A 25,563-nucleotide genomic window follows, 5' to 3' on the forward strand; every position below is an offset into this window, starting at 1 on the left:
CAGCACTTAATGCTTGCCACAATCTTTAGAAACCTACTGTGAGATCATTCCCATAGTAAATATTTGGGTATATTTTTGATCACTGTTAATATGAAAAAATTTACCTTTTTTTCTAGAAGGAAAAAACTAAGAAGAAATAGCCCCTGAAATAAAAAAACATATTTCATCCCTGTCATGCCTTGGTCTTACATGGAGGAATCAATACCCTCAATCAATCTATTCAAATGAATAATCTGAGTTTAGTGCCTAATTTTTCCAATTAGCCATAAAAAAGGGGGTAGGCTGACCCAGGTTCCATTTTACCTCAGCTCACCCTCAGGCTTCAGCTGGAGACTCTCTCATCTTTAGGTTGACACTACAGAATTTAACAGAAATTGAATAGTTGATTAATTTCTACCTATTTTTCAGTCAGAATTAGTGAATTTTGGCTTGTGTGTAATAATGAGGGGAATTAAATGTTTGTTTCTTCACAAAGAAATTCTATTTCTCTTGTTGTACAAGATGTAACTAATAGTGAAAATTGGGGATTTTTCTCACTTCTTTCATACACTAGAAACTTGTGTTCACAAGAATTGAAGTCAAATGGAATCTTCCTTATCATTTTTGGTATTCATTAGAATACTAAATAAGTTATTTTTCAAATAAAAATTACTTTAAAAATTAAAGTACTTTAAAGTACTTTAAAAATTAAAATAAAAATTACTTTATTTTTAAGAACAGTATCTACTTGGGGCCCTTGGGTGACTCAGTGGTTGAGTGTCTGCGTTTGGCTTAGGTCATGATCCCGGGGTCCTGGGATCAAGTCCCTCACCAGGCTCCCCAGAGGGAGCCTGCTTCTCCCTCTGCCTATGTCTTTGCCTTCTCTCTCTCTGTGCCTCTCGTGAATAAATAAAAGAAATCTTTAAAAAAGAAAGAGTATCTATTTGATAAAATATTAAGATATTTGTACTAGTAGAAACCCGTGAAGAATTTAGAAAAAGGGACTGAACTTAGCTCACACCCTCTTTAGACATCACATTCCTCATCATTAGTTTTTTTTTTTAATTTATTTTTTATTGGTGTTCAATTTACTAACATACAGAATAACCCGCAGTGCCCGTCACCCATTCACTCCCACCCCCCGCCCTCCTCCCCTTCTACCACCCCTAGTTCGTTTCCCAGAGTTAGCAGTCTTTACGTTCTGTCTCCCTTTCTCATATTTCCCACACATTTCTTCTCCCTTCCCTTATATTCCCTTTCACTATTATTTATATTCCCCAAATGAATGAGAACATATAATGTTTGTCCTTCTCCGACTGACTGACTTCACTCAGCATAATACCCTCCAGTTCCATCCACGTTGAAGCAAATGGTGGGTATTTGTCATTTCTAATGGCTGAGTAATATTCCATTGTATACATAAACCACATCTTCATTATCCATTCATCTTTCGTTGGACGCCGAGGCTCCTTCCACAGTTTGGCTGTCGTGGCCATTGCTGCTATAAACATCGGGGTGCAGGTGTCCCGGCGTTTCATTGCATTTGTATCTTTGGGGTAAATCCCCAACAGTGCAATTGCTGGGTCGTAGGGCAGGTATATTTTTAACTGTTTGAGGAACCTCCACACAGTTTTCCAGAGTGGCTGCACCAGTTCACATTCCCACCAACAGTGTATGAGGGTTCCCTTTTCTCCGCATCCTCTCCAACATTTGTTGTTTCCTGCCTTGTTAATTTTCCCCATTCTCACTGGTGTGAGGTGGTATCTCATTGTGGTTTTGATTTGTATTTCCCTGATGGCAAGTGATGCAGAGCATTTTCTCATATGCATGTTGGCCATGTCTATGTCTTCCTCTGTGAGATTTCTCTTCATGTCTTTTGCCCATTTCATGATTGGATTGTTTGTTTCTTTGGTGTTGAGTTTAATAAGTTATTAAGGAATGTAGAAATGAAATAAAAAATGAATTTAATTTGGTCAAAAGATGAAGATGACTATTAACTCATTGTCGTGAAATGATGAATAGTTACAGAATAGACTATGACCCCTGCTCCCAACATTTGTAAGAGAATGCCTCTATCTTAGAACAGAGGATATCTCCCTAGAATTCTGCAAAACTCCCCAGTTCACTGGGGCTTACCTTTTGGCATAAAGATTAAGGTAGTGGAAAGCAAGAAGGACATCATGTTAATACAACTATAATAAATGACTATTTTTAGAAATAAAAACTGCAGTTCTCCTCCTCTTCTTCTTAAGTCAGTTTACAGTAGATTATCGCTTTCTAATTTCTGCTGAGATAATCCAATTGGGTCAGTGATTGAGAGTAAAGAAACACAGTAAGACCTTAGAAGAATCTATTGAAGTATAAAGCTTTGTTGTAACACGTTTTAAATATTTCCAAGCTAGCAACTGGCTTTATTAATATAATGCCTTGAGATTTATCCTCTCACTCCCAATATAAATCCCATGAGAAAGCTGGGCTGATGGCTCTGGGGACAGAAATGAGGCTGAGGGTAGGAAAGATGAAAAGGTTACTTCACGGTCAAGTGGTTACAAACATGGGCTTATGAGTTAGGCTGTCTGGGTTCAAACCCTGTCTCCTGCATTTGACAATTTATTTAAACTTTCTGTGAGTTTCCTTATTTGTAAAATGGAGCTAATAGAGACCATCTAGTGTAGTTGCTTGAGGATTAAATTTTTATATTTATATTTATAAAATATTTAGAACAGAGCTTGGCATATGATAAGTGTTCAAAACGTTATAGGAGAGTAGAAACCACACTCTGGGCTCTAGGATCATTCCTTGGTTCAACTAATCCTGGTGCTTTATTGAACTAAGCTTATTGGATGGCTTTTTCCAGGTCAATGTATTTGGAAGTTTCCACACAGGATCTTAGGTGTCTGTATATACACAGATACCTATATTAGAAAGAAAAAAATCTGTAAAAACAAGCAGATACCTGTCTATCATTCCCCTTGGGCATATATTTTTGACATGACAATGCCTTTTGAATTGCTATCTAGAAAAATGATTTTATCTGTTAATTGACTATGTTCCATAAAAATCTTCAAGCACATAGATACAGGCACTTGGCTGTAATGTTGAAATAAAAAAATGTTGAAATAAAAAAATATGGAAAGATATTGGTATCCATCATATTTATATTCATTGTGTCCTAAGCTTTGAACCTACATTATCCTTCAAGTGGGCTTCCTAAAAGATTATTTTTATTTCATAAATCCCACTGAAGAGTTTTAGCTCTAATTTTTCCATGAATCAGTGGAGTCATAGGGATTTTTGCACATGAGGTGTCTTTCATCTCAGTTTAGTTCAGTGTTTTCCACATGTCTTTCTGAATACTAAGGAGTTCCAGAGTGGAGGATCCAAGTTCCCCAGGCATTCCTTATAGGACTTGTAACTGTTTAAATCTCAAGCCCACCTGCGAGTCAAAGTTGTGAATTAACCAAATTAATCAATTAATTAATCAACCAAAATAAATCAATGGTGGTTTTTATCTTTGAGGTCAAAGAAGATTAGGCAGAAATTATCAAAAACCCATTTCACCCCTTCTTACCCCTCAGAGAAATGGGAAGTATCCATGACTTACATATAAGACCTCCGAACCACTGATCTTAGATTGATTGATGGACAGATGGATGGATGGATGGATGGATGATTTTTCAGTTGGGCTCAGTCTGTAGGCTAACAATTTTTTTGTTTTAGCCAGAATCTATGGGAAAATGGTATGGACAAAATTTTAAGAAAGCAAATTGAAAATAACCTATGCTTTAAGGGCTAGAAAATATTTTTTAAATTAAGGTTGAAAGTAACTTTTAAATCTTTCTGATCCAAGCTTGTTTTTTTTTTGTTTTGATTTCATCTCTCTCCCTCACACTCTTTAAAAGATTTATTTATTTGTTTGTTTGTTTATTTATTTATTTATTTATTTATTTATTTATTTTAGAGAGAGAGCAAGCATGAGTGGGGGGAGTGGCAGAGGGAGAGAGGAAGCCGACTCCTCATTGAGTGGTGAGCCCTACACAGGTGCATGATCTCAAGAGCCTGAGATCGTGGCCCAAGCCAAAACCAAGAGTTGGATGCTTAACTGACTGAGCCACCCAGGTGCCCTTGGTTTGTCTCTCTTAAGAAAAAAATTGTATCACTATTTTTATAAGTCATGTATCATGTACCTTTGTTCAGCCCCTCAAACACTTTTTGAAGTATGCAAGTCATAAATGAATAATTAACTGCAATAATAGCCATAAAATTATGTGTAATAGGTAACAAATCCAGCAATAGCAAATGAATTAATGGTTTTCCTACAAAGCTCTAAAATATACAGTGGTTACTCAACACTCACCATTCAAAAATATGGCTATTTGCTGCCATTAGAGTGTTTTCAGTTTTCCAAGCCAGAGTTTGCTCAACACACACATTGCAAAGGCCCATCTAACCATTTGCTGTGTGTGCACAGAGGGTAATAGAGATGTGGGAGACCTGATTTGCCCCGGAGCAGTGAGAACTGGTCTCTAATGAACACAGCTGCTCCCATAACATTTTGAAATGAACTAACAGAGGTCATGTTTGGGATCTTTCTAGGTATAAGAAAAACTTTAAGATAAAAAAGAAAATACCACTGAACACCATGTGGATTGCCAACTGCATGGATACAGTGGGAGATGCCAACATCAGTTCTGGGAGGTCCTTTGTGTTGGGCTGGCCCACGGTAAACTTTGTGGCCACCTTCAGGTAAGACCGATGCCTTGGTGTCCTGTATCTACATGGCTTGAAAAGGATAACATTGAAATCTATTGTCTACCAAGCTGGTGACTCACTTTTTGACCTCCCATGACACTTGTTTTGCCTTGTACTTTGCCTAAGAAGGTGCTTATATCCACATGGAAACAAGTAGATAATGTATAGTGGGAACTACTGGAGTAATTTCCTTCAGTTTTGATCAATGGTTTTTCAAATGGGCTCTAGTAGCCACTTGAGGAGTTAGGAGTTCTAGTTCTGTGGAAGGAGAATCAACAGAGTGAGGTTCAAGGTCTCCTCTCCAAGATCCTGCCCTCTGATTCCCAGGGAGTATCTGCATTTTTAAATCACCGGAATAGATTTCTTGAGCAAGTACTATTAAAGGGTCCAATTAAATTTGAAAAATTGCTTTTACACTCCCAAGTTAATTCCCTTAACATCAGTATGTAATTATACAAATAAATTGATCATGCCGTTGGATACTAGGTTGCCTGAATTGCTGTGTACAGATTATCTTAGTTGGTGACGATCTAAAACAAAATATGATTCCATTGAGTAGAGTTTAGTTGTGTAAGACACATTTTTAGGCTGACAAGAGGATGGGGAATGTGGATCTCGACCCTGGATATCCTGAGCAGACACCTCTGAGTTTACAGGGATCATGCCACACTTGCATCTCTGTTTGAAACATCCACACCCCAAGCCTCATTCCTGTTTTACGCGGTTGTACTTAACACACTGCTTTCTTCTCCTCACCCCACTCCACCAAAATCTCACAGGTCATCATAAATGTAAGACAACAAAAATCTTTACAAGTTGTTAATTTATTAATCCTATAATGCAGCTGTTGAATTAATGAAAAATTTTCAAATCTTATTAGGAAGAAACATGTATTTATATCCTCTCTGCAGGTCTTCTTTTGCATAAAGATCATCAGTTCCCATTGCTTAATATCTTCTCCAGGTTGCAAGTGGAAGGAAAGAGTTTCAAATGGGAATTAAAAAAAAAAAAAGGGAATATATAAAGTGTTTGGTAGGGGAGTGTCCAAAAAAAAAGTTTCCCCCTAATAGGAGGAAAATGTGGAAGCCATTTAACTGTTAGTTAAAAAGGCTGTATAAATAGATAGAAGGCACATATAACAACATCTGGCACCTAATGCTTTTGTTATTGATTATTATTACTGTTCTGCATATTGGCATGAGTAACTAGAAGCTGTGTCTATGCACCTAGGCAGGTTGGGACACTAAATGGGCATTCTACTTTCTTGATGCGACAGGTCCTGAAATGGTGATGGAGAGGGTGGGGAGTAGTGTTGCTGGTAGAATTATAGAATGTGACAGCCACTGTGGACAGTTTGATGGCTCCTCAATAAGTGAAACACAATTACATATGACCTCCAGACACATATCCAAGAGAAAGGAAAATATATGTCCATGCAAAAATTAATACACAAACGTTTGTAGCAGTATTGTTGACAATAGTAAAGAAAGAAAGAAAGAAAGAAAGAAAGAAAGAAAGAAAGAAAGAAAGAAAGAAAGAGAATAAAGAAAAAGAAACCAAGTGTATATCAACAAATATACAAAATGTGGAACAGGAGCTAGGGACAGGAGGGAAGGGAGAGTGACTGCTTAATAGACACATGTTTGCTTTGGGGTGATAAACATGTTCAGTCACGATGGTTGCACAGAACGATGAATATACTAAAGGTCACTAATGGTCAATTTTCTTTTATGTGTAATTTACCACAACAAAAAAAATGCTGGTAAGTGATAAGCCCACATGTGAATGAGCCTTAAGACATTTGCAACTTTGGATATTAAATGCTGTGAAAATTTTAGCAGAGAACATACTGATCTTTAGTAATTTTGCATCAGGGGATTGATCTTTCTCAGAAGATCACAGTGATGAAGAATACGGTTTTTAGGAACTAATTTAACATATTACAATCTGCCATATGTATAAAGAAATAAAAATATTACAGGTGTTTTTTTCTGAAAAAGATATTCTTGTTTCTGAGCCAAGACAGTTCCATCAAATTGCTAAATTTCTTAAATGTGATTTAATTTGAATGGTAATATTCTTTATATCTGAATAGCCCTTGCAGCTGCAGGAACACTCTGAGCTATAATTAACCTTTTTCCAGTTCTGGAAACTAAATATCAAAGTGGTTAACAACATGCCCATGATCACATAGCTTGCATCACATAGTCACAATTAAGTTTTCAGATTTGAAATCAACTTTTCTTCCTCTTTAGGATCTACTTCCCATTGCTTTAATAGAGTCCACCAAAAGCCCAACTCTAAGGGGAGTACAATTTACACATCCACATCCCTTAACAACGGGCTCCTGATATTTTTAATCTGGAATGGTGATCTTAATATGTTAGTAGGAGTATTGTACGTTCCTCAATTTTTTTCTTCTCATTTTTTGAATTGCAGTTCTTCAGAACAAAAGGAAAAATGGCGTTCTTACCTTCAAAGGTATTTTGTCAATGTATTATTATAAGTCTTTAACCCATGATGGAAAAAATGTAGATCTCTTCAAAGCAGTGCCCCCAAACTATGTTCCCTCCCCTTAGTAGAAATTGTTACACTATCCTCCAATGATTTCTTATTTAATTGTACCCTGGCCATTACTACAAATAACCTGCTCTCCTTTACATGCATATATTGCTTATTTTTTATGAAATTCTGGTTATCACTCTCATCTTCCCCCGCTCTCCAACCTCATGATTATAGCTAACATTATTCTCAAAACATATATTAAATTTCCATAAGTGCAGTCTACCCTACCGAGTAATGCTGAAAGCAACTTCTAATTCCTACATTTGAAGGTGCTAGTATGCCCTCTGGTCTAGCTAGGCAGGAAAGCTTTGGTGACTGGATCTGCTGGTCAAATCTCACATGACGAGAGTGATCCATTGTTTTCCGAGTCACAGCTTATTTTCCTGAAATATTTTTGCATGTTTCCTTCTGACCCAAAATTTGGTTTTGCTGTGCTTATTTATATGCATTTAAAAATAACAAAGTACGTTGAAAACATGATCAACATAAATTGATTGGAAAGTAAGGTAATTTATCCTACTCTATTTTGGGTTACTATCAAATTCGATTAGGTACATCATGCTAGCCAAAGAGAAGGAGCAGCCAAAAAGCATTCTCCTCAAAATCTTCACTGAGAACATCAAGAACTGTGCCTGTGTGAGTATTTTTAAGACCAACAATTAAATTCTGAGTTCCTAATTCTGACTGAATGAAAAAGATGGAGATAGAGGTGGAGACACAGAGAGGGAGGAAGCAGTGAGTTGGGGAGAGAGGAAAGAGAGAGCAAAAGGTAGGAAGAGAGAGAGAATATTTAGAAAAGTGCCATGAGGAAAAATGTATTTTCCCCCTCTCCATGTACTGCTTTATAGACCTAAAAACTGCATCCTAGGTAATATGAAGCAAGAGGAATACATACTACAGTGCTTAAGCAAGGAAAGAGTATCGGATGTTAAGTGTCTATAACATTTCTCTGGATCCTTCTAATTGCTTATAGTGGCTTGTAATACAGTGATTTAGAATCAACCATTTTTTCCCCAGTGGCCACCACTTACATACAGAATGGTCTGGATTGTCTCCACAGTCCTTTTTCCCCTCCAGATATTTTATTTGGTATAACTATAAACTCAGAGAAAAGTTGTAAGTATAAAAGTAATACAAAAAGACCCCGTATACTCTTTATCTAGATTCACCTATTGGTAACACTTTATTCCATTTGCTTTATCACTTATTTTCTTTCTCTCTGTCTATTACATGTATGTGTATACTTACGTTTGAGGGTCATACATATACTATGGCCCTTTTTCCTTAAACCTAAGCATTTCTTAAGAATAAAGATATTCTACAGTTATCACCTTTAGTGAATTTAACCTTGGCATAATACTTTACTCTGCCATTCCCATTCTCATTTTGTCAGTTGACCTCAATAATGTCTCCTTTCTAGTACAGGATCCACTTAAGGATCAGGTGTTTCATTGAGTAGTTATGTCAAATGCAGAGGAGTTTTGAAAAGTCTTTTGTTCCAAGGAATATCAGGATTGAATTGAACTAAGAGGGATGACACTTTTAAGGGATCAGCATATTTCTATTTCAATTTCTTTATACCGTGGGGAGAAAAAAATCAAACCAATTGGCCCAGTTTTGTGTGTAAAATTTGATTTCTGAAATTGTAGTACAGTAGCCAAGACATTTACAGTGATGAACAAGATACTTTGGGTATCTTTAAATGGCATTTTTTTTGTGGTTGTTGTTATAGTTTGAAGTAGCTCTAGATCACACAAAACATTATTTGAAGGTGGAAAAAAAAGATATTCCTGGCTAAAGCAAAAGCCATGCAAATATTTTGATCTGTTGCTAAGTGCAGGCTAGATGCACTGCATGAAGGAGAGAGAATTCTCTAGCAGCAGAGCACATTCTCGTCTCTGCCTTTGATATCAATTGTGGCAGTGGTTTACATTCAGAACTTTCCTTGGAAAATTACCTTGAATTTTTTAAAAATCAACTTTATTGAGGTATAGTTTGGGTGAAATAAACATTTCTGATGTTCTTCACCCATTATTAAAGATCCAGGTTTCCCACTGCACTGTTTCACTTCATCGTAGAAAGATGATTCTTAGCATTCCTTGTGCAAAACTGGTGCAAACAGATTTACTTAATTTCTTTTATCTGAATATGGCTTTATTTATTGACACTGACTCTTGAAGGATATTTTTGGGGATGTAGAATTTTGTTTGCAGATTTTTTCCTTTTAGTCCTTTAGAGATGTTCCAGTCTTTTGCTCTTGATGCTTTCTGATGAGTAGTCTGTGATTAAACATTAATCCTCAGTAGGTGATTTGTCATTTTTTCTCTAGCTGCTTTCAAGTTTTCTCTTTATTTTTGGTTTTTAACAGTGTGGCTAGGAAGTACCTAAGCATGGTTTTCTTTGAATCTGTCCTATTTGACATATTCTGAATTTCTTGAATTTTTTTTGAATTTCTTGAATTTATAAATTGATGCCTTCACCAAATTTGGGAAATTTTAATCATTATTACATCAAATATTTCCTTCCTCATTATTTCTCTTTCTCTCCTTGTGACAGTTCCATTCTTTGCATATCAGACACTTTCACATTGTTCAGAGATCTCTCAGGCTCTGTTAATTTTTTCAATCTTTTCCCCCCTTTTCTTCTTCACACTGGATAATTTCTAGTATCTATTTTCAAATCACTGACTTCTTTTCATCATCTCCATTATGCAATGTAGCCTAGTCAATAAATTTTTAAAAAATATTTTTTCAGATAAAAATTTCTATTTTTAAATATTTTTCCTCTCAAAAAAGGAAAAGTCATAAATACTTCTTATTTCTATACTAAGATGCCTCTATTTTTGTTTATTGTGAGCACATTTTCATTTGTATCATTGAGCATTATTGTAATAGCTGTTTTTGGCTAATAGTCTAAGCATCTAGATCATCTCAGGTGTGGCTTCAGCTCTTGAAAATTGATCTCATTTTCCTGGTTCTTCATATATTAAGTAACAGTTTGACTCATGAACAAAAACTAACTTTTCTTTTTCTTTTGAATTATTTCAAAAAATAGTTTGTTTTTCTGAAGTTATTTGTTTAGAGAGAGTTCCTTCTAATGGAATTTGTCTGTTGGGAGATCCTACAACATGCAGGAAAATATACATACATCCCTTGAATTACTATTTCAATGACTATTTGAATGACTATTGAATTACTTTTGGACCATCTGTGATATCAAGTAATTGCATTCAATTCATAGGAAGAAAAATACAATGAAAGGACAAGGAATGAATTATGAAAGAGCATCTTTTAACTTTGCTTTTAATATTTTCAAGGCCTGTGAGTGTCCACTTGTGCTGTTTCTTCTTTATGCACTGTTTCCTGAAGGACACAGGCCCCATTGCCTAAAAATGTTACAAAAACTGTATGCATAGTAAATGTTCTGGTTACATATTCTCTTATTTTAAAATGACTTTTGTAATTGAGATAGTTTTATAGATCCATCTCAGATTCCTATTAACCCCTTTCAGAAAATTTTCTGTAAACTTTTCCTAGTTGTATGGAGCAGTTTCTCAATGTATGGTCTGATAGAGAGCTATTATAAGTATCTACTCACTGGCAGAGTTGTGAATAGAACATAAACTTCTAACATTTCCAGTCTCATTTCCTAGATTCATTGGTTTTATTTGTCTTAACAGATTGCAACAATGGAAGTCTTAGTTAACCATGATGCCTGACAAAGAAAATACAGACTAAATAGTAGTTTTTAAAAAAAGTGTCTTTCATAGCCAGTTCTTATCTGATTTTACTGAAACCGACTATGTAATTACAAAGGAACTAAGCCATACTATACAAACACAACTCAGTAAGAGAGGAAAGTATCTAGTGCCTTCCTTTAATACTATCCCCCTCCCACCATTTTGGAAATAGCCTTATGGAGCTGAGTTTCACCCAAGTGCCCTCTTGGAATTCTCAGTTTTTCTCTTCCTTGCTTCAGCTGCTGTATTTTGTATGCCACAAATTCTTGGAGGGAAATATATGTTTTACTGACATGTTTCCTACTAGCTTCATGTTACATAAAAAAAATGAAAATATAATTAAGGGTTCGTGTTCTACACGTGCTTTACTTTGTCATTACCTGAAAACAAGCTTTACCTTTGGAGTATGGATAATAATTTGACAATTATTTGGTCACATGCTTTAAATCTAAAAAAAAATTTGTAGCAATTTTTCTTATTTATTTTTTACAGTCCGTAACTATAACAGTGACAAATTCCGACACGGCAAATGACACTATCAACATGTTACTAACAATGCTGGGAATAACCGTAAGTTGCCTATAAACTATTTTTAGTTTACGAACCAACTTTGACTTTTGAGATTTGTGTCTGTGTGTGTGTATGTGTATGTGTGTGTTGTGCACCTCCCATCATAAGACAGCTGATTATTGTAGATAACAGTCATATTTTGTCCTTCCAACTTTAGAAATTGAAGGCAGCAAAGCTATAGTATTAGCTTATACATGAGTGCTATCTTATATTCCCATTTTAAATTTTCTGAAAATTCAAAGTCATAGTCTAAGTTTGGGCTATAATTTTAGAGTGCTAATAACAACATGCAGTTTATTGTATATATTTTAAATACAGACAATAACAATGTTTCTAAATTTCTTTTTTTTTGTTTCTAAATTTCTAAATATTTCCTCCTCTATTGGACTCTTTTCTGTGTTTTCAATTCTGATACGTCCCCATCCCTATTGACCCTAGTTATCACACAAGGAAGAACTCAATCTGTTTAATGAATCCTAAATTACATGTTCTGTTGTACCTTTTGACATAAAGACTACATGGCTACAAGCTACCTCTGTTTGATGCAGATCCTGAGGATGAAGCAGCTCATACTCTTTAGGAACTGGTAAAGACAAAGATAAGTTCTGAATAAGACCATGGATCTGGGGCATTTGTACATAGCACTTTCATCTTGTTTGGGTTTTAACTGTCTTTTCTTTACCTTTTGATGGTGCTCGTGTGAGTTGCTGATATCTTTTTATGAAAGAGAAATATATTTGAGGATGAGGTTTTATAAGGGAAAAAAGAGGGACAGTGATAGATGGAGAGAACCAAAGGGAGCACTTGGAAAGCACAGCTTCTTATCCAAAATCCTCTGTAAATGTGACATGACATAATCATAAGATTGTTTGTAAATTCTATCTGACCCAATGGTATAATAAAGCCCTTTAAAACTTCAGAGCAACTGGAATTTGGCAGAAGAGATCAATGATTTCTGTACAAACAACATTTAATAATACATCCAAAATAAAATTGAATTTATATGTACTGACTAAAGCACATCTCTACATACATTTCTAACCTGTATGATATATAAACCCTAAGTAAGAATTAAATCCTGGAAAAGAGAGTGAGTGGTTTGAGGGATGAAGGTGGGGAGATTGATTAATGATTTAACTCATTTTATTTCACGTTTGTGATTTTCTTTGCTTAAAGTGATCAATGTCACTAGGCAAAGAATTTCTATTTTAATGAAGAACTGGGGTTATTTGGCTTTATGTATACCTGATTTAAAGGATTCCAGCATGGCATTTCCAAACCCTACCCTACCTTATTAGCTCTTACTTCTTATTTGCAACACAATCTTGAGCAGATTTAGCTGTGTGTGTGTGTGTGTGTGTGTGTGTGTGTGTGTATCTGTGTCTGTGCCCATCCATACCTGTGACATTCCTTCATAAGGTGAAGGCCATGATTTTTAGTCAAGAGTCAAGGGCACATGGTAACTATTACCAATAATTCTATTTCAAACATTTTTTGTTTTAGTCTCCTGGAAGACTCTTTAAAATAGTTCAGCAATCTTTATAATTTAGAATTGTTTGTTTCAAACAATTGGTATTTCCAGTATTACTGGGCAATAATTCTGCTGGGAGTAATCGTTTTCTGCATCTGACATGTCTAGAGTCCTCATCCTTTCTCTCCCTAAAGTGGGGTTTGCCTGCCCCAAAGCCAGTGGCTGACTTCCCTCCACGATCTCCTAAAGGTCTCTTGGGCATTTGTCTCCTTTTGTTCAGGGCTGCTGAGCTATTGATGCCTCTCAAGTTACTTTGCTCAGGATTAGTCATAGCAGAGTATATGGCTCTCTGGACAACATGCATCTCTGGGCAGGGGCATTTGGAGACAAAAGCCAACACTATCCAAGGAGTCTAGAGACAGCAGAAGAGAGGACTCTGAGATGAGACTTTTACTCCGTAGTAAAGGGACACAAATCTCATTTCTTATGCCATGGATCACCCACAAAGTGAGGGGCTGGCTGTACTGTGGTTTCCCGGTCTTTATCAAAAATTACAAGAATCTGGGACAGTCTATTGGAAGTTGTGAGGGGAACTAGTTAACAAGTACTATAGCTACCTCCATGGACCAAATGCCATTTATCCTGGCCCCAATTCTTCTTTTTGGAAATACAGATATGCTAAGGAAATGTGTTCTTCAAGTACTGTGAAAGATTTGTTTTGACACCTAGTTCTTTTTGTTTCCAAGGGCTCTGAGAAAGACTTCCAGCTGTGGGTGAGTTCTGGCAAGGAAAAACTTCCACTAACTGGTAAGTGTCAGGGAAAATCTAAGATGGGATTGATTAGGTTCAAAATTGTAACTCAAAGTTTCAAAGTAATGGTTGTTCTTTCTTAAGCTTCAAAATCCTTAAAAGTGAAAATCACATGTTATATTCCCTCACATGTTTATTAAATAATTACCAGGTACTGTTTCCCAGGCATTGATAACATCTCTTCATTCAGCAGCTATGATTTAGTGAGGGAGAGAAATGTAAATTTTTGTTTCTACTTCTTGTTACCTGACAAACAGAGCTGTCTTGAAAAAGTGTGATTATTTACTATTTACTTACTTATTTACTCACTTAGGTATGAAAGCAAAATGGATGGGAATTTTTTTCCCATACATTTATTTTTCATATTTCAATCTTGAATTCTAGTTCCTAACTACTAAGAAGCCTCTATTTTGTGAGAATCCTCTAAAATCCAGTTATGTCCCTGAATCTGGTTACAGATATGTATTTAACACCCCTGCCCTGTGCCCACTTTTCTCTGCATCATAAAGAAAATGAGATAATCACATTTAAACTCCTCTAGTCTTCACTGATGAAATCGCCTGCACTTTGCTGTTTCTCAGGTTTTTTCCATCACTGATCTTAAGGTTATTGATAAACAGATTGCACCTCTTCTAAAATAGTTATTAGCACAAGTTCTCTGAAAAAAAATCTTTGGATTAGCAAAATTGTTTAGTGTTTCCAGTAATGGAAGGATTTTAAAAAAAGAAAAAGAAGACAGGGTCGGTAGCAGACCTTGAAGTATAGTAATAGATGGTAATGGTGACAATAATCTCTTCTAGAAATCTTAAAGCATTCCTTCTTACATGAAATTCTTTATCCTTGGGCAGCCCGGGTGGCTCAGTGGTTTAGCACCGCCTTCAGCCCAAGGCCGGATCCTGGAGACCCGGGATCGAGTCCCACATCGGGCTCCCTGCATTGAGCCTGCTTCTCCCTCTGCCTGTGTCTCTGCCTCTCTCTCTCCCTCTCTGTGTGTCTGTCATGAATTAAAAAAAAAAAGAAATTCTTTATCCTTTTAATAAACCTGTGAAGCTATAACTCTTTTTCAAATAATCTGGAAATCTAAACAACCAATTTCCTTTTTTAAAAAAAACAACCAATTTCTTTCTGCAAAATATATATTCCCAGTCTTAGACTATAGAGTCACAAAGCTCATCACTGAGATCAAAATCCCCCAGTACCACTTCCTGTTTTGAATTAATGTTGATATCTTTGTAAAAGTTGGACAGGGGCAGCCCTGGTGGCTCAGCGGTTCAGCACTGCCTTGAGCCCAGGGTGTGATCCTGGAGAGCTGGGATCGACTCCCACATTGGGCTCCCTGCATGGAGCCTGCTTCTCCCTCTGCCTGTGTCTCTGCCTCTTTCTCTCTCTCTGTTTCTCATGAATAAATAAATAAAATCTAAAAAAAATGGTTAGCAGTAAAAAGGAAAAAAGCTAAATACTTATATATGTTTTAATAAAGTGCATTAATTTAGATAAAAATGATGTAGATGATAACTTTTTAGACTTTGAATAGCTTCACACACGAACGCAGCTCTAAGGAATCTGAAGAGCCTGTTGTTCATGATGATCCATTACAGCATTCAAAATGCATTTTTTAAACATACTCTCAATTCTCAATTGTGGATTAACTCCTGGTTATCTTGGCTTGGTTGTATTGCTGTCATAGAAGCTTCTTTTTCCTTAATGGAGGGAAGTCCCTGTGATTCTTGTGAACATTGCATTTATGACGGATGAAAAGAACAGCAAAAGCTCCTTTAGGTACATTCAATAATAAATCTGAAATGACAGAATGAGAATTTTCATTCTATTCTTAAAAAATGAAATCCATATCATTGCATAGGGTCTTTGAGAATTCTCTAGAGAGGAAAAACAATTTAAAGCATAAAAGAGCAAAACAAATCACTTGGCAGGCAATTCTGGATGGCTGTGGGTGTGGTTTTCTATTCTCTAACCATCGTTTTACAGTTTGCTTCTGGGTTTCCCACTCTGCACACCCTTCCTTCTGATCATTGCCTGGCAGGACACCCATAGAGGGAGGGCAGCAGTGGGAGGGAACCATAAAGCATAAGGGCAACACATCCCACTACTCTCGAGTAGCTCTGGCTGGAGAATTGACAAAAGGAAATGAAAAAAAAATCTGTTCGACTGACATTCTGTTGGAGAGAATAGTGAAGATAGCAATTCTTTATATATATACTCCAAATATTTAAAAATTTATTAACCAAAAAATAAAAATAAAAAATAAATAAAAAATAAAAAATATTAACCACCAATGCTTATTAATATATTCACTCTGATAAGTTTGTGTGTGGACAAGCATTTCAAAGAATGAATGTAAGGCTCGACGGGGTCAAGTAATTTGCCTAAGATGTATAGATCTAGTTAGTGTCAAGGCACAAACTAGAAAAACTTAAACATTCTCAGATAGAAACACAGAAAAAGTCAGCATTGTTTAATGCACTCATGAATATATGTATTTCATGTAACATGCTTTAAATTGTTTTCTCTTCTTAAAATCTTTCCCTTGGGCACACGCTTTCTGTAAGGTGTTCCCACAAGGGTGCATATGATGCTCACTCAGGAGGCACAGCCTTCTTTATCTAGAAGTCCCAGAAAAATACCAACATATACAAATAGGGTGATGCTTACACTCGTGGTAAGGTAGGTTTGATGACAGCCATCACCATCAGCCTAAATATTCAGGTTTCTTTCCATACAGGACATGAACATCCCTATGGAATTAAAATGAGCCATCTTCCATCTACTAAACTGCTGCCAAAGGAAGCAGAGGACTCCGTCTCTCCTTCCCCTACTCAGGAGTCCCTCCTTCTGGAGCAGAAGATCACAGACATGCAAATCCATTTCATACTGAAGCCCAGGCACCCAGCCCAGAACAAGCAAGGGAGAGGTGAGCCACTTGCCTTTCTTCAAGTGCCTTCCCTTGGCTCATGTCTCCATGCTTAAACACAATTCAGACACACAGTTTATTCTTTCTGGGTGAGCTTATTGTCATCAATGAGGAGGAACAGTATAGGAAAGAATGCAAACACTACCAAAAATCAAGCTTAGAAAAATTCAAAAGTCTGACATCAAGACCCAACTCATTTCTATGAAGGTTGTTTTCTTGTTTTAAATCTTTTGGAAGACCATTAACTCCTGTCTTTCTCTATATCCCCAGAGCACTTTCAAGGCTGCCCTGAGCCATGCCTTGTGCTGAGTAGTATATCATATATTTAGTTTAACGAGTTGTAGGCAGCATCATTTATGTTAAAGTTGAGCAAACTGAAGCTTTAAAATGCTAAGCTTCCTCAGTGGCAGGACCAGGATGCTTCTGGTGCAGGGCTGGCACCCACATGAGTGGAGGTGGTGATGCACTCACTACATCCCAGAAAAGCCAAGTGGCCAGGTGTTCAAGGTTATTTGGTGAAATGTTCCTCATTTGTTTATCCTTCGACAACTTGGCTCATCTGCTGACTCTTAAAGAAATCAGTTATTTAAGCAATGTTAAGGTATCTTCAAAGGGAAACATTCACAGCTGAGCACTAGAAACTTTGAACTCAGCTTCTCACTGCTGGTCACCTTTTCTTTGGAAAGCTCTTCCTTCATAGGGAATGTTGAGTAATGAAAAATCATCTCTGGAAACTGGTGCATATGCATTCATAACCTCTATAAATGCATTCATGACCTCTCATTGTTTTGCTTTTCTATGATTTCTTTCAAGCCTTGTACTTGTGTGTAGGTGTATATTTACATATATGTTTGAGTGTGTGTGTGAGGAAGTGTGTTTCCACACTTCATTGTGGTTTAGGCTCTTTTCAGTAAATGTTCAACCTATTTAACTGAAAATATCATCTCTGGGTGGGTTGGTGGGGTATGACAAGAAAACACAGCCACCAGAGGGCCAGCATGTAATGACAACATCCCAAGGACCCTGACTGCAGCAAGTCATCCTTGAAGATGGCCCAGAGCAGAGGAACATAGAAGTAGGGCTCAGGCAGATTGTGTCCTGAGAAGCAGATCCTTTGGATGGTAGAACTTGAGCACTCAGAAAGCCAAAGAGGAAATCTGAGGCTGAGGGGAGACTGGCTGTGAAAGCAGAGGATTACCACACTCAGCCTGATTTGCATACCAAATCCTTCTAGCTTTTAAAATCAGATCTGACACCTGAACCCACTGATCACTCCAGTAGAAAACACATCTACAGGTTCAGTGCCTCCTGATGCAGTGTAACCGGCAGTAACTGATGGCACAGGAAATACTGACCTTCAATCTGATCAAGTCCCAAAGTTTAACCATCAGTCTGAAGGATATGGGTAAGAACTTATCAACACCATGAGGATGCTGTTAGCCAACATCAGAACGAGGAGAGTTCTACAAATAAATGACTCAGTTTCCCTCTTCTAGCCACTACAATGAACACACTGTATAATGGCAATGGTGAAAATAATGCTAAGTGAATTAAAATACACTAATCTCCCTTCTTCCTTAGATTCAGGCCAGAAGACCATGAAAAGCACTGTTTTCAGAGACTGGGCCTTTTGGTGGCGCGCTGGCACTTGCCAGAAAAACCACTGCAGAGTTGCACCATCTGCAAAACCACGACAACTCTTTGGGGTTTCCCTCACAGATATCTGTGATAAGGACAACTTGCCCTTCCCAATACTGGTAGGTCTCAGTTTGGTCTTTTATTACCTTCCTGAGGAGAGGGACCTCGGAGAGGCCAAGTGTTCTCATGCAAACCAACCCTTAAATGGAGAAATCATTAGACAGACCCTGGCTTTGGCTGAGAAGCTTTGCTAGTGTCATTTGATTTACCTACTGCAGAGTCATTTGGCCAATACAACAGAACGTTTTGTCCATTCCACTTGTTTCCACAGAGACCCATGTAGGCCTTGTTCAGATCAGTCAAAATGGACTCTGTGTGCATGAATCATCTTCACATTCTGCTATTGTCTTCCTGAACTCACAGTAGTCTCAGGTCTCCTTCAACTGAGTCTACTTAATCTAACAACTGAAAATATCTTACCTAAGCATAAAGACTCATCCTGAGGGATATCTGAATCTGCTAATTCTAAAAGAGCACGTTAAATGACAGCCACAGCGTTTGGCCTGTGTTATCTCAAATCAGTGTACTGAATTGTCAGTGTGGAAATTTACTGAGTACCCAGTACCTCTGCAACCCTGCACTAGATTTGGGAATGTTATCCTAGGTGTGAAAAAATTTACCATGTTAGTTACATGCTTGCTACTACCCCAGTCCTTGCATCACAGCCATTTTAGGGGGTAGCTGGAACTATTATCCTCCACACTTTACAAATGAATTAGCTTTCAATATAGTTCGCATGTGCCCCAGGTCACACAAATGATCAGAATGATAATAGGTTTCCGATCCCTTGGTCTATCAGACTCCCGCCCTTATTATCTTTCTACACTGCAGGGAGAGAACATGAAGATAGAGCAAAAGACAGTGAAAGACTCATGAAAGAAATGTAATCAGATAATAAGAAGAGAGCATTTGAGGTTTTTTTTTTTTTTTTTTTTTTTTTTTTTTTTTTTTTTTTTTTTTTTTAAGAGGAAGGGAAATAGAGATAGTAGGAATGGAGGATACAAACACTTAAAGAGGAATCAACAAATGGGAAATGAGTATGGCAAAAAGATTTGAAAACATGGGGAAGGGCATCTATGTAAGAGAATAAAGAGCCAAAACTGGTAAAGTAGGAGACAGGCGAGGATTCCACAAAGGCCTAGAAACACAGAAGTTTGATTTAAAAGGGTAAATTCAATGAAAAAATCTGATTTAAATAAGTGATTACAAAGTTTCAGTGTATGTAAGGTGGATTTTGGGTAAAACTATAGAGAGACATTGACTAAAGAATCTAAATTGACTTTAGTCTTCCAGCTCTAAAACCGTAAACCATCCGATAGCCTAGCTCTTTCAAAAAGGAAGCAAGCTTTTGCTCTGGGCTTGGGATATGAAATGCCATATACTCTTCTTTTTTTCCTACAGGATATGCTTTCCGTGATCAATCGGAAAGGACCACTCCTGGAAGGCATCTTCAGAAAATCAGCCTGTATAAATTCATGCAGAAACCTAAAAGAGAATCTAAATTCTGGGGACAGAGTTAACTGTTATAGCAAATCTGTTCATGTGGTAGCATGTGTTTTAAAGGTGGGGAAAGTTCTAGGTTTACCACACATGGGTAACTGAAGCTGTGATTGGTGTCTTTCATTACGATTGCCCAGGAACCAACATAGGCATAACTAATTAAGAACTTGTCAAACTGGAAAACACTTCATGAAATCAAATTTAAGGAAGCTACTGTAGGAGTTAAAAGCCCCATACATTAGAAATACTTTCTGTTATCACCACGAACAGCCTACCTGAGGACTCCATGCAAAATACTAATACTAATATGACTACTAGTAATAATAATAAATTTCAAAGTATACACTGACACATACATAATATTTACCAAAGCAAACATCTGCTTTTTTTTTAATTTATTTTTTATTGGTGTTCAATTTACTAACATACAGAATAACCCCCAGTGCTTTTGATGACATCCTCACCACGCTCCTAATGAAGGCAGTTTCCAAAAGAAAAATCATATGAAAAATTTGAGAATAGGTAGGGAATTTCACAATAGTAAGCAAATGTTTACTTTATGAGGAATACAAAAAGGCTCAGTGAGGTGACCAATCATTCTTAACCCTCACTGTCTCCTGTTTCTTGATGTCTTTTACTTTATAACTCATGAAGGAAGGATTTTGCCATTTGTGTCTCCTTTCACCACATCCTCGGCATCCTTTAGTTAATATTTGTGATGTCTAGCCCACCATCCAAGGTTATAATGACATGTTAACCAGCTCTTGCTACATGCCAGTTTGGATAAATCGAACTTTTGGAGTAGGTGCAACAGACAAAAGTAGTTTGGAATTCTGGAAAGTCAAGAGATCGATTCAAGAACTAGATTAATTTGGAAATTATACAGCTACATCACAGATATCCTGTTCTATTGCTAAAACCGTAATGGAGAAAGATGTGAGAACTAGAATAGAGAATTTAATCCATCTACCTTGGCACTTGCTAACAGTTATCAACAAAACTAAGTTAAGGCAGTAATGATGACACTCTTAGAATCAAGGTCATATTTGGTCCTTCCTTGTCACATTTGGTCTTTTCTTGTCCCCCATTTCTTTTTTTTTTAATTTTTTTTATTATTATTTATGATAGTCACAGAGAGAAAGAGAGAGGCAGAGACATAGGCAGAGCTTGTCCCCCATTTCTGTTCAACTATATGAAAGATACCAATAGTCCCTGACCACTACTACATTGGACTACAGTAAAACACACCAGTAAATATATATATAGGCATCAAGAGACAGGGGAAAGAATGATGATACATTAGGTACTCAAATAGCATGATAAGTGTTGCCCTCTTGAAGGTGCACACATACAATTGATGTTTCTAGCAAGACTTAGTAGGATCCTTTCTATTTCCGTGTTATAGGCACAGACTAGGAAGATGGTGACCACGTGTGCATAGAGTTCTTAGGCATTTCTGAAGCTTTCCCTACCTAAAGTTGACTAATCTTTGTGGAGAATCAGACTCTGCAACCTTGGCCTGAATAGTATCATGTCAAACTCTCTGGAGAATTGGCCTACACTAGAAATGAATACATCCTCAGGACCATCATGAGTTTGCCATTAGACTCTCTAGTTTTGTACAGTACAGGAAAGGAAGAATGAAACGATTATGAGAGTAGCTTTTGTAGTAGTTTGCAGAAAAGCACACAAAAGTGCCATATGATAGAAGGGAGCTTTGTCCTCATTTACACTGAAGCCTAGGCTCTGCTTAGATACTTTCATTTTTGTTGGAGAAAATCCACACACCTGCTTTTCATGTGCAAGTCAATAGAGAATCAGAGCAGAGTTCCATGTGGGTCACAGTTTGGGTATCTATGACATAAGTAGAGACTGAACTGAAGTTTGCAACTGTTTTCTCTGTAATATTTCCAATATCTATATTGCATATGTGAGTGTGTCTGTGTGTATTTTTCTTTTATCCACATAAGGATTTTCTTGAAAATATCGAAGGAAGTTTACTTTCATCCAAACTCTATGAAAAATGGCTTGGTGTTCTTAACGAAGTGACTGAGAAGGAAAAAATAAATGCAGCCCAGAGGTAATGATGCAATAATTACTCTACTCTGGTCATGGCTCAGAAATACAGCCAATATACTATTAGGAAAATATTGGCTTCCTTCTTGCCACTTTGACCACTAAAATAACATTCAATGCCAAATAATTTCGATTCTTCTCACCAATGGAGGCCAGTTTCAGAATACAAGCATGCCTTATGGCTATTATTGTACTTCTCCTGACCTTATTAACATTGACTCCTTAGTCACTGTACAACTTCTGAATATATGAAACTGGTAGACAAGTCAGTGGCCTGAGAGATGCCAGTGCATCAACAGCCAGTGGCATAACCTAAAGTTTGTCGAACATTTAACCAGAGAGGGTTAGCTCAGAAATTGAATTTGGTAAAACATTTTTGTGTACGTTCATGCCTGGAACTCTGCTACAGCAGGTTGTCTACTAGATCTAGAAAGATGTTCTCTGCTCTCCGTCTCTATACTTCCAACTGCTAAGTGCAATGACTTGCCTTATTCAAAAGTGCATCTTTCTGACTTTAGGCTTCTAACACAGCTGCCAAAAGCGAATGTTGTTCTCTTGCGATACCTTTTCGGTGTGTTATACAACATTGAGCAACAATCCTCATCCAATCAGATGACAGCTTATGATTTATCAGTGTGTATAGCTCCAAGTATTCTTTGTCCACCTAATACCTGCAGCTTGGAATTGGAAGACAACTTCATTAAAAAGGTAGAGAGATCTCTCATATGTGTCCCCTGGGGTTTAGAATCCATGCTTTGAGTCTAAAATGTGTAGTAGTAATTGCGAAGGATCAGTTCTGAAAAGTGCACATCTTCATAGGCTTTCTTGGAATGGCAGAGTTTGCTATCCTTCTCTGGTGGAATATAGGGAGGGGTGTTGTTAAAGTGGGAAACGCAGAGCAGTTGAGTCGCTTCTTTCCCATCCAGGAGATTCAATACTAGACTGACTAAACAAAAGAGAGAGAAGAGTGATATAATATGATAGAAAAGACCTGGGCTCCGGAGTTTGACAAGCCAAGGTTCAACTCTCAGCCTGATCCTGGAGGGGGGAGCTTGTAACCTTGGGCAAAGCCATGGTTTCCTCATGACACAATGGTAACAAGACCCAGCTCCTGTGGTCGTTACTGGCACATCCTAGGTGGCTCGGGCACTATGAGCACCCATGGCTCCAAACACATTGGCTTTGCTCTGCAAGTTGTGGCTCATTTAGAAAAATACTTGGCTACTCTTTTGCCTCTGTTACATCAGACAGAAACTAGAGAGATATTCCAGAACATCCTAATGAAGCCACAGATGCCTAATAAGATGACAGCTTTTCCCCAAGCTCATGCCGAGAGCCAGCATTAAGCAAAGCAAGACATGAGAAGGGACTGTGGTTAGACAGACAGACATGTTTTCCCCCAGCCCTGTGAGTTTTTACTCAAAAAAGATAAGAAAAGAAAAGAAAACATCAAAAAAAATCCACAAGAATATCCACTTTCCAAAAACTATTCTTCCCTATTTAAGAAATGGATTTCATAGGACTTTGTCTATGCTTTTTACATTTTAATCAGTTATGATACTAAGTTACAATCCAATATTTTCTGGAAGCAATACTTTACAAAATACATAAACTTTTAGAAGGTACATTACTTTGAAAACTATCCTAGTTTTAAAGATGTAACCTTTAGTATCACAATGTTAGGTATTAAATTAGGCAACAAATTAGGACTTTAGTCCACTGACTAGTAATATTTTAAAATCTGTACCCAAAGTACAACAAAAAGTATTACTCTTTCTTATTTTATTAGAGAACTTGGGTTTCTATATATTTTTATCAACTCTGATTTTTTTTTTTAATTTTTATTTATTTATGATAGTCACAGAGAGAGAGAGAGAGAGAGAGAGAGGCAGAGACTCAGGCAGAGGGAGAAGCAGGCTCCATGCACTGGGAGCCCGATGTGGGATTCGATCCCGGGTCTCCAGGATCGCGCCCTGGGCCAAAGGCAGGCGCCAAACCGCTGCGCCACCCAGGGATCCCTTTTTATCAACTCTGAATTTTTCATAGAAGTCTTTCACATTTTTGGTTAGATCCAAGGTCTATAAACAAAATGTGACTTATAACTCTTCCATATGAAAAAGAGCACCCCATTGTGTTCTTTTTGCATTACAGGCTTCTCTTGTACAGTTTTTGATTGAAAATTGCCTCAAGATATTTGGAGAAGACATCACTTCTCTCTTGGGAGAGAATTCAAAGAGTTGTCATAACAATGAGAAGGCTGCAGGTACTGTGAATAGTTTAGTAGGCTTAGGGAGACATGGACAGCAAGGTTCCCAAGGGTCATGGCAGATACTTAGCCCTGTTCTGGAGCCCAGAGCATCCCCAGGGCAATGATTCCCAGCTGCTCCTTCTTCTGAAGGCTGGCTAGCAGGTCAAGGGAGGTTTCACACTGTTGGAGACCCAAGAAAGCATAGAAACTTCCAGATGTTTCTGGCAGTATTAGGAGATAGCATGGTATGATACAGTGTTTCGGAATTTTTTTTAACACAATTTTAAATGGATCCCACATCTATATTATATGATATATGTAGTTAAACATATAATGCATAATTATTAATTTCTACTTATATAAATTTGCTCTGGTTGAAACCAGAGCATGGGACTTTTATTCCTGCTCCATCCTCTTTTTGATCAGTGGCTCTTGAGGCACCACAGGATTCCAGTGCTCTTTAAAATGAGTTGAAAGGAACCAGCATCATTGAGAGAAAAGGACTTGACTTGATGTCAATCATCTCTCCAGAGTACAAACTCCAGTGCCCCCATTTATCAGATATACAACCTTTGGCCAATTACTAGCTTGGTATCACTCTATTCATGCCTAAAATGCTGGATAAAAGTAATGTCTAAATCTTAGAATGTTGTCAAGATTCAATAAGATAAGGGATGAAAAACATTTCTAAAAAGCAAATATTAGAATTGGAGAAGTTCCCCTGAGACTAGTGCGAGTATTATTTGAGCCTAGCTAATCACAGCTCACTGGCAACACCCCATTTTTTGTAAAACGGAGTTTAGATTCAGAACCTGGAGACACACATCATCAATCCCTCCATACTTTTGACATGTCTTAGTTTTACGACATATACCTCATTGTGTTGAGGGAAGCTTTTGGACAATCCGTGTCATCAGGAATTAAGATGAGTCAGTGCTGGTGTAAGACAAGTGTTTGTTTTTTGTGTCATCACTGACAGAAAAACAAACTGTTGAATCCAAGCCAGTGAGAGTGATAGTGATTTCCAAAAGAGCACAACTGCAGAATGCTACCAAGTCCCCATCTGGCATGGGTCCATCCACCTACATGTCTATAGTTTAGTAAGTCACTGAAGACTGGAATCTCCATAATGACCCTTGACACTTCCTCTTTATCTCTTTTTCCAATGAATGAGAAATGAACCCCATCCAAGACCCAGCTATTTCCATTTAAAGCTTTTTCCTTGG

At 37.3% G+C, this 25,563-nt stretch overlaps 1 protein-coding gene across 2 annotated transcripts in view; it reads left to right on the forward strand.

The window, feature by feature from the left end:
* Positions 1–25,563, forward strand: part of LOC144291584 (rho GTPase-activating protein 20-like) — a 68,058-nt gene that overhangs the window by 32,809 nt on the left and 9,686 nt on the right. For both annotated transcript variants that reach the window (XR_013358905.1, XM_077861184.1), the window contains exons 9-19: positions 4,576–4,725; positions 7,171–7,212; positions 7,848–7,932; positions 11,528–11,605; positions 13,823–13,883; positions 16,627–16,815; positions 18,397–18,572; positions 19,915–20,076; positions 21,984–22,093; positions 22,608–22,797; positions 24,241–24,352. Coding sequence is in view for 1 of the 2 variants with exons in the window: in XM_077861184.1 (XP_077717310.1) it covers positions 4,576–4,725; positions 7,171–7,212; positions 7,848–7,932; positions 11,528–11,605; positions 13,823–13,883; positions 16,627–16,815; positions 18,397–18,572; positions 19,915–20,076; positions 21,984–22,093; positions 22,608–22,797; positions 24,241–24,352 (1,355 nt within the window). In the remaining variant the exon portion in view is untranslated. The remainder of the gene's footprint in view (positions 1–4,575; positions 4,726–7,170; positions 7,213–7,847; positions 7,933–11,527; positions 11,606–13,822; positions 13,884–16,626; positions 16,816–18,396; positions 18,573–19,914; positions 20,077–21,983; positions 22,094–22,607; positions 22,798–24,240; positions 24,353–25,563) is intronic.

This window comes from Canis aureus, chromosome 20, assembly GCF_053574225.1.
Source record: "Canis aureus isolate CA01 chromosome 20, VMU_Caureus_v.1.0, whole genome shotgun sequence".
NCBI classification, from domain to species: domain Eukaryota; kingdom Metazoa; phylum Chordata; class Mammalia; order Carnivora; family Canidae; genus Canis; species Canis aureus.